The 8,936-nt window shown below is 51.5% G+C and overlaps 1 protein-coding gene across 1 annotated transcript; it reads right to left on the reverse strand.

Annotated features, from left to right (window-relative positions):
* Nucleotides 1-1,663: 1,663 nt before the first annotated feature.
* LOC107311343 (cytochrome P450 1B1) lies at nt 1,664-7,116 on the reverse strand. Its single transcript, XM_015857813.2, has 3 exons — nt 7,010-7,116; nt 5,624-6,640; nt 1,664-4,599 (listed from the first exon to the last, which is right to left on the reverse strand). The coding sequence occupies exons 1-3, from the start codon at nt 7,027-7,029 to the stop codon at nt 3,987-3,989; spliced, it is 1,650 nt and encodes a 549-aa protein (XP_015713299.1). The 5' UTR covers nt 7,030-7,116; the 3' UTR covers nt 1,664-3,986.
* Between the last annotated feature and the right edge of the window lie 1,820 nt (nt 7,117-8,936).

The following is an 8,936-nucleotide window of genomic DNA, read 5'->3' on the forward strand; positions in this document are numbered from 1 at the left end:
GAAATGCTTCAGCATCCCATGTTTTCTGAGTTAATTTCACTGATGAGTGTGTCCAGCATGGAAAGAGCTGGAGTGATTGGGAGACTTGTTTGCTTTAGCTATCTCTCGTTTTGTCCTTTCAGGAAGGAGTAAGACTTGCTCAAGGTATTGAAGGACAGGGCAACACTAAAAAAACAAGCAACTTTTTGACTAGTTTTTTAGCTGGCAGAGAGCCCTGAAGCAGGGATATCAGATCATCAGCTACAAAGTTCTTCTTGGGGGCTGTTTGTGCTCAGCACTAAGCTTGTTTTCACCTGACAATTGGTCTCTACAAATGACTACAACACGAAAAAACTCAGTTGCAAAAATGCAGAGCAGTAAACAGCGGTTATTGCTGAAACTTGAGATGCTGCATCTGTGCTGTGTCCCATATAAAAATAACAGCACCATTCAGAATCCAGCCTTTCTTTTCATCTGTAGAACAGCCAGGTCCACCTTCACTGTCATCCCAACTTGGACTCTGTGTGTGGGTGAATAGGAGATCTAAGAAAAAGTTCTCCAAGCTAAAGATGCAACGAAGGTGAATGTTAACCATTCCCTTTCCATGGTTAATTCCTCAACTACTCTCAGGTACAATGTAAAATGCCTGGTCTCTGGTTGCCTTGCCTGGGAAATCTGAACCAACTTCCTATAGACAGCCCTATGCATCAGGTCCTGCCACTCCCCAAAACATACTGGATTAGACGCAAAACTAGTTGGAATTTGTTGCTGTGAATTTGCATTTGGTTTTCATTGCACCATGCTGGTGTTGATAGCTGGTCCTGCACTGAACTCCCCTCTCCTCTTTCTAGCAATGGTTGTTTCTCAGGTTCTGATGAACTCCTTATTGTTTTATCTTTGTCCTTTGCTTCAGCCACTCTGAACTGCCTTCTCCTGAAACCTGCATGTGTAGCTACTGATTTCATGAGGAATATAATGGTGCACATGGACAGTATTTCATCTGAAATCACTGGCCTACCTGCTTCCCCTCCTTGTTATGTAATGCGGTGATCTGACAGCTGCTGTTTTCCCGAGGAACATGTGGTTATCCTAAATTCTCTCTGTGCTTCCTTTAGTCACTTAACCTGAATTGTGAAGGTGTTTCTAAAATTCTGGGAGATGGACCAACTGTGTGCACACATATGGAAAGCAGACATGAGTTGACATTTGGTTTTCCTGGCCCATTGTGGTCACTGCAACCCAAGCATGAAGATTTAAATGGGAAAGCAAATGTCTTCAGCATTGCTGTTCCAGCTCCATTCATTCATTTTGTGCTGTATTTCATGAAGAAAGCACAACACAGACTTACCCAGTATTGCTGTGATGACACCCAGTCACAGGCTGCCGAGTGAGGCAGTGATGGCACAAACACAAAATCACATGAGATGTTCATGGGTTGCTGTTAGACATGACCTTGCCCAGCAGACAAATGACCTCGCAGGGACAGTGCAGAATCATCTCCTGATCTTGTGATGCTGCTCTTGGGTCTTTCCCCAGAGAGGAAGCTTGTACTTACTGTACTTATACTGTGTGTCCCACTGGTCTGTCTAAGCCATGCATGGGGTGTCTTTGTATGTGGAATCTACTCTACAGGTTCATAGCTACCAGTCATAATCAGTAATAAGAAAGTCACAAACAAAGCAAAGTCAGTACAAGAATAATTTTATTTAATATATTTTGGTAACACAATGATCCATCTCAGAATGATCATTAAAGTTAGCTCACTGAACAAACTGCCGTACATTCTAATTGGGTGCTACTAAACTGGAGTAACTTTGCAGGTTATATGAGGCACTAATTGACCAACAGCTTTATCATTTGTGACCCCAACAGATGTGAGCAGTGTGAATGGAAGCTGCATTAGTAGCCAATGCATAGTTAAAGCTTTTGGAAGAGTACAAAATTGTAAAAGCTTTTTTTTTTTTTTTTAATTAAAATAATAATTAGTGATCTTTGAGTTAGACTAACTATTCAGTTGTTGGTTATATCCTCTATACTTTTTTATTTTCTTAATAATGATATTCACAAAGGTACTAAGAAAACTGTCTTGCTACAAATTGATCTAATGTAGATCTTCATATGAAAATGCGGAATATCATATAAGGCTTTTCACAGGTATAGGCTAAGTTCTGGGGTATCACAGACTCGTCATTCAGAAAAACACCTGAGGTTACTCCTTTTGCATGGAAAAGAATTTTTTTTCAGCTCTGAAAAAGAGGATCAATGCCATTTGAAATCAGAGATGTTCAACAGGTATATCAGTACGACGTGGGGTTATGAAGTAGTACTTTTAGACTTGGTTCGGGTTACTGAAATCAGTAGTAAAGTTTCTACTTGAGAAGGCCAGGATGGTGCCACTAACCCAGCTCTTACCTATGTCAGCATGAGTGCTGCCAACAGGATGGAGACTGGCCATTTACAAGATGCACATCTGTACTTGCTTGGGTCTCAGCAGAGCTACTTTATATTTGAGCCCTTATTTTTTCTAGGTCTACTAATACCTTATTTTGTCCTAGACCTGATCACAGTAAGTCTTCTGAGATGCTCTCATTTCTGATAGATCTCGTATGTAATTGAAGGTGATCTGTATCTCCTAGGAAACATCCAACGCTTCTCAAAATCAGGCGTTGAGATGTGACATTTTGTTCTTTTGAGAAGTGCATGCTGCTTCATGTGCACAAACATTAGCCAGAAGTTCAAGGCTCTAAAGTTTCATCTGCAAGTTTTACTTCAAAATAGTAGTGATTTTTTTTCAACTTCTTGATGTCTTTTGCCTCACAAAGAAGCTGGAACTTTTTTGGTGGGTTTTTTTTTGTGCTCAATTGAGTTTGCTCAGTTATTCAGGACACAACACGTTAGCTTTCCTTCTGAGACTTTGTTTCAAGCAAATCCTGCTAAAAGTATATAGTTAATTTAGGATAATAGCATTAAACTTGAGCTAACAGATTGACCAGTGAGCCAGGCTGTATGTGCTGTATGAATTACATGAAGCTTGTGACACAAGAGTTTCAATACAGAACCTCAGATTCTTACTTCTACATACCTTGGCACACATGAATCTATAATGGACTTACCTATGTGCTGAAGAATGGGTCTTTTACTCTTTGCTGGAAAGACATAAAGTTCAGCTTTTCCTTTACAACAGCTTTCTAATTCAAATATCCGTGTTATTCGTACTAAGGAATATATTAGCACATGGGTTATATCACACTTACCATTTGATGAAATATCAAACCCGATCTTTCTTTTCAAGCTTCAATGACAAATTACTGTATTAGGACATTCTGTTCATTCTCACATAAAATACAAACGGTATTTTAAAATGCTGTGCTCATAAGCAAGTCATTTTTTAAGCCATTTATGTAAACACTTTGGAAAGCTAAAGGCAAGATTTTACATTGGCATTTTACCAAAAATCATTTAAACATTTATTATTGAGGCATCAATACGCATCCCAGCAGTCACAACACGGGACGTACCATACGCTTATGGCAGGCTCCAGTAGGGTGAATTCAGAGAGAGGCTGCAGTGTTTGAAGCATTGTCTTGCTTTTGTGTTCTGCTTTGTTTTGTTTCTATAAGGAATTTTACTTTGGAATGTGGAATCACTGAAGGCAAACTTAGAGTTAAGGCAGAGCACATGGAGAAGTGGAAAGGATTGCACCCACAGTTTCCAGAGATGCTCCAACCAGGCAGTAGATAAAGTGTGCTTTACAATGGCAACTTTGTGAACATGCAAGAAAACGAAAGGCATACTTTCAAACTGCATATGTTTTATCATTTAGTACATTAAATCATTCCCCTGGCTCTCCCTCTAGAATTAAAGAGGGCTGAATTATGACTTGTGAAGTTTTCCTTCCTGCTCTTGCACCTTCAGTGCTGGCTGTTTTCCAAAAAGATCAGCAAAGCAAACTATAACTTATGTAATTCTAAAAAGAGAGGAGCGTCTTTCAATGCGAGGCTCGGCGCTTAGGTGTTTGCTGATGGCTGGTTTTCGTTGGCTGTTTTCTCTGCTTGCAGTCTTTGGACAGCCTTATCAAGCAAATCCATACTATCTCTAAGTGTGACATTCAAGGTAAACGGCTTGGGTTTGATGGTCAACCCATAAGTATAGTCCATTTTAGGATCCTCGTTTGGATTAGCAGTGAAATGGCACTGATGCACGAGAATGGAGGTAAAGAGAAACAGCTGCACCTTGGATAATTCCTCTCCAATACATCGCCGTTTCCCCATGGAGAAAATCATCACGCTGCTGGTGAGATCTTTATTGATGAAGCCGTTCTCATCCAGGAATCTCGTTGGATCGAAATCCTCGGGGTTGGACCATTTAGCTGGATCGTGATTCACCGACCACTGATTGACAAAGATCACGGTGTCCTTGGGAATGAGGTAGCCCATGATGAAGGTGTTGGTCGTGGTGGCGTGTGGGATGGTAACGGGCACGAAGCTGCTGAAACGCATGGATTCGTACAGGAAAGCCACGATGTAGGGCAAGTGAGGCTGATCTTCAGCACAGGGCAGGCGGTCTCTTCCAACAATCCTATCCACTTCTTCTTGCATTTTTGCCTGCACTTTTGGATACCTGTCATTTAAAGTAAGCGTGTGGACATGTGTGACACTGTCAGAAGGCTTGTTTCTTAAAACAACACGTGCTGTAAACACCTCTCACAGAACCTCACCCCTCCTCTAAGTCAGGCAACCTGAGCAAAGCTTAAATGTGCTGCACGAACATGCAGATCTTGACAGAAAACTCCAAGGATTCAAGTTTTCTACACAAGAGCATCATTTAGGTTTGCTCTGTTTTTCCACTAATCTCACACGTCATCAATTTTAAATGTAAAAAGTGAAATAATGTCCTGAAATGGAACGTTCTGATCCAATTTTAAAATCCATTCCATAGCAAAGATTACCTTTGTTCTCAGTTTCGGGGCTTTCTGTCCGAATGGGAACTTGGTGTTCTGTCTCTGCATGCGGCTCCTTTTAGCCAGCAGGGAGTTCACCAATAGGTGTATGGCATGCAGAGGGAACTGAACATTCCCTGCTCCGCTCATAACCCGGACAGCTTTAGGAACATCCCACTCAGGGGTTGTTTACGCTTCTACAATCACTTCCTAAATGTTTTATTTACAGTGTATTTTAAGACCACCTCCTTGCAGCGTGCCGGACCCTGCAGACTTCACATGAATCAAACACGATGCAAATATTCGTGCATTTTCTATTAGTTCTGCCTGGGCGCTTCTATGGAGCTCTCCCGGCTCACGCAGTGCCGGCACAGGCACACGTTGCGGGCAGCAGCATAATAGCGGGCTTGTAACCCAGTGCACGAACTCCTTATCTCGCCTAAGCAGCCGTTATCCTGTTCCTATGATCTCCTTGATCTCGACCTGCTAAAATCCGTTACTTTCGGGTTTTACTCCGCTGCCTTTTTGCCAGCCGCTCCTTACGCAACGTTACCATAGCAGGGCTTTTTGTTGTTTTGTTTTTAGTATTATTACTATTATTTTCTGTCGGGCTTCCCAGAGCCCCCGCGTTAACTACCTGCCCCCTTCTCCCCGCGGTCCCCGCCATCCCCACTCCCTGCCCCGCCGCAGGAGCGGAGCGCCCACCTGATGAGGAAGATGAGGAGCCAGAGCAGCGCCGTGGACAGCGTGTCCTGGCTGGCTCCGAAGATGTCGGTGACGGTGGCGGGCACGTGTTCGAGCTGCAGCCGCGGCTGCTCGCGCTGCAGGCGGATGAAGGCGTCCATCATGTCTCGGGGGGCCGCCCCCGGGCGCAGGCTGCGCTGGTGCTGCAGGAACTTGGCTCGGACGAAGCCGTAGAAGTCTCGGTTGAGGTCTCTGAAGGCGCGGTAGGCGGCGCGCACGGGGCTGGGGAAGCGCTGCAGCCAGGGCAGCGCGTCCACCAGGCTGCCGGCGCCCACGGCGCGCCCGAACTGTTCGTTGCGACCCACGAGGCGCAGGAACTCGCCGTCGCCGTGGCTGTAGCGGCGGCCGAAGCACAGCGCGCTCATCACGTTGGCCACGGCCACCACCAGCACCCGGGACGGGTCGAGGAACGCGCCGCCCGCGCTGCCCCGCACCAGCAGCGCCACGAGCGCCCGCGCCTCGCCCAGCAGGTGCCGCTCCAGCAGGCGGCGGGTGGCCGGGCTGCCCGTGGAGAAGGCTCGTACCGTGGCGTGAGCCGCGCGGCGGTGCAGCTTCCAGAGCTCCGAGTAGCCGCCGAACGCCAGGCTGCGCCCGCCCGACACCAGGCGGAACGAGGGGAAGGCCGGCCGGCCGGCGAACGCGGCCCCCTGGCGGACGAGCGCCTGGCGGATGGCGCTCTCGCCGTTCAGCACCACCACGGGCCAGCGGCCCAGGCGCAGCTGGAACACGGCGCCGTACGTGCCGGCCAGCCGAGCGAACGAGAGGTGCGGGGCGCTGCCCAGCTGAGCCGCGTTCCCGATCAGCGGCCACGGGAACGGGCCCGGCGGAGCACGGCGATGGCTCTGCCGCCCCCGACGCCGCCGCTGCAGGAGGAGCTTGCCCAGGTGCACGGCGGCCAGCAGGCACAGGACGAGCAGCAGCGAGCTCTGCAGGGGCGGGGTGCCGCGCAGGGCTTCCCCGAGCCTCTCGAAGGCCATGCTGCGAGGAAAGGGAAAAACGGGACGGTCGGCGGCCGTCGGACCCGGGCGGGCGAAGGCGCGGCGTCCGACCCCGCTCCCGTGCGCGAACCGGGGGCCGGTCGGTAACAACGGGACGGCAGCCGCGCTTAGCGGCTAAACCGCCTTCTGCCCCCCGGCGGGACAGGTTCGCGGCGGCGGATGCGGCTGAGGAAGGCTCAGAGGAGCAGGGAGGGATGCTCCCGTCCGCCCCGCTGCCCGCGGCCGGCTTCGTGCCGGGCGGAGCGGCGGGATGCCCGCGCTCCCGGCACCGCTGCCGGTTCTTGCCGCCGCCCGGCTGAGGCGGAGAGGGGAGGGAAGAGGGAAACGAGCGGCTGTCCCGCGAACTGACCTGTTGCACGCAGCTTCCATCGAAGGTCTCCGAGAGGATGGAGCGGAGCCGGGCAGCGGCGGCTGTGACGGGCGGGGAGCGCGGCGGCGTCGGCGTTCAGATCCCGGGATCTGCGAAACTCATCAGAAGCGCCGGCTCCTGTCACCCGGAGCTCGGCGGGTCGTACGCAGGCAGACGCCGGTGGCACTCGCTCCCAGCATGGAGCCGCTGTCACCTTCCCGGAGCTTCGGCCCCTCCGAGCTCGCCCCGCCCGCGACCACCTGCCCGGCGCTGCCGGCTGCGGGCCGGGTGGGTGCGAGCGGCTCAGGAGGTGACGGGGGGACCGAGGCTGAGCCGCTCCCGGGCTGCTGGCATCGCTTCTCGCGCCTTTAAACCCCCGGCATCCGCGGTGCGCGGCGCGGTGCGGGCGTGCCGCACACGGCCCCGCTGACAAATCGCCGCTGCCCGGCCCTTCCCCTGGCTCGAGGGGTCGCCGCTATTTGCCAGCTGCCCTTGGGGCCTCGCCAAGCGGAGCGGCTGAGCCGCGGATGCTTTTATGGCCCGGGCCCAAAGTTTCGGCGTCGGAGCCTCGGGGAGGGAAGCGGGGTGGCGGGCGGGCTCGCCGCCCCCCGTGTCGGGAGGCAACGTCTCGCCTGCATCTTGGGGGCTGAGGGAACTGGAGAGCTTCCCCTCCTCCGCCTGTCGCCTCCCCGTTGCGTGCGGAGTTTGCATTGCGTGAGCCGGGGCTGGAAAGCCTCCAGCCATCTCCTCCCCGGGCCCCTACCCCTCCTCGCAATACCTGACACCGGCTCGGGGGGAAGGCGGCGGGGAAGCGCCGGGCGGCCCGCACCCGGACAGCCCCGCTGCCCTCCGGCCTCTCCCCCGCTGCTCGCCCTCCTTTCCCTCCCGCTCCCGGCGCTGATCTGAAAGCCGCCCCGGGAGGATGCCGCGCTCCAAGCCCCGTCGGATTCCCGGCGTCCCAGAACGGGAACCCGGGCCGCAACCCCACCCGCCCCTGCATAAAGGAAACCCTTCCCCGGGAGGTCGGAAAGACCGTGATCTGTCGTTGTACCGAGCAAGACTAAAAACTAAAACTCTTTCAGATGTTATACGGTCGCATCGTAAGAAGGAGAAAAAGGTGTTTGGTAGCATTTAGGGATTAGGCAAAATTAGACGCTGGGAGTCAGCCCAGCCCAGAGCATGATCCCAGGCCTGGCTGGGGTTCTGCTGCTTCTGACTTTGCTAAATACAACCCTTTCTGCTGTCACTCTCGGGCTTCAGGGAAGTAATACTGCTACCCAAACCAGCATCAGCCACGTCTCTCTGCATGTCTCCAAACTGCTGTGTGTCTCAGTACACGCCGTGCTTCTTCCTACCACTGCCAAGGGGCACTGACAGGGGTGTCAGATCGTTTTCCCAGCAGTGCCAGAAGAAGCCAACTTCTTTCATCCCAGCCTCATCTCTGGATGAACTGATGGATGCCACAAGCCAGCCCCACACATGGTCCAGCTTTTAAAAGCAGCAACAAACAGCTCTGTCCCTCCAGCACGAGAGCTGGGACAAGCTTGTAGAGAGACCTTGGGCTTTGATCTCCCCCACAGCACCGTATGATTGAAAACTGATTTCCCACAGGGTAACTGCTCAGCAGTGGCAGTGGCCTGTCCCACCCTGACGGCCACCCCTCCTGCCTTCATCAGTCACATGTCAGAGAACACAGGGCTTCTCCCTGCAGGCTGCTCTGGGTGCTGCGGCAGGCAGGAAGGACTTAGCTTGGAGCGGTTACCAGAGCTGTGGATTATAGTGTTGGGTAATTGCCATTGCCGGCAGGCAAACGCCTTTTTCTGGTAACTGTGAGAGTCAGTTACCTAAAACTCAGGCATTACAGCTTTTTGTAGAAAGTCCCCAAATCCTTTCTTGGAGGCATCACTCAAAATAGTTTATTGCTCTC

This window comes from Coturnix japonica, chromosome 3 (assembly GCF_001577835.2).
Source record: "Coturnix japonica isolate 7356 chromosome 3, Coturnix japonica 2.1, whole genome shotgun sequence".
NCBI classification, from domain to species: domain Eukaryota; kingdom Metazoa; phylum Chordata; class Aves; order Galliformes; family Phasianidae; genus Coturnix; species Coturnix japonica.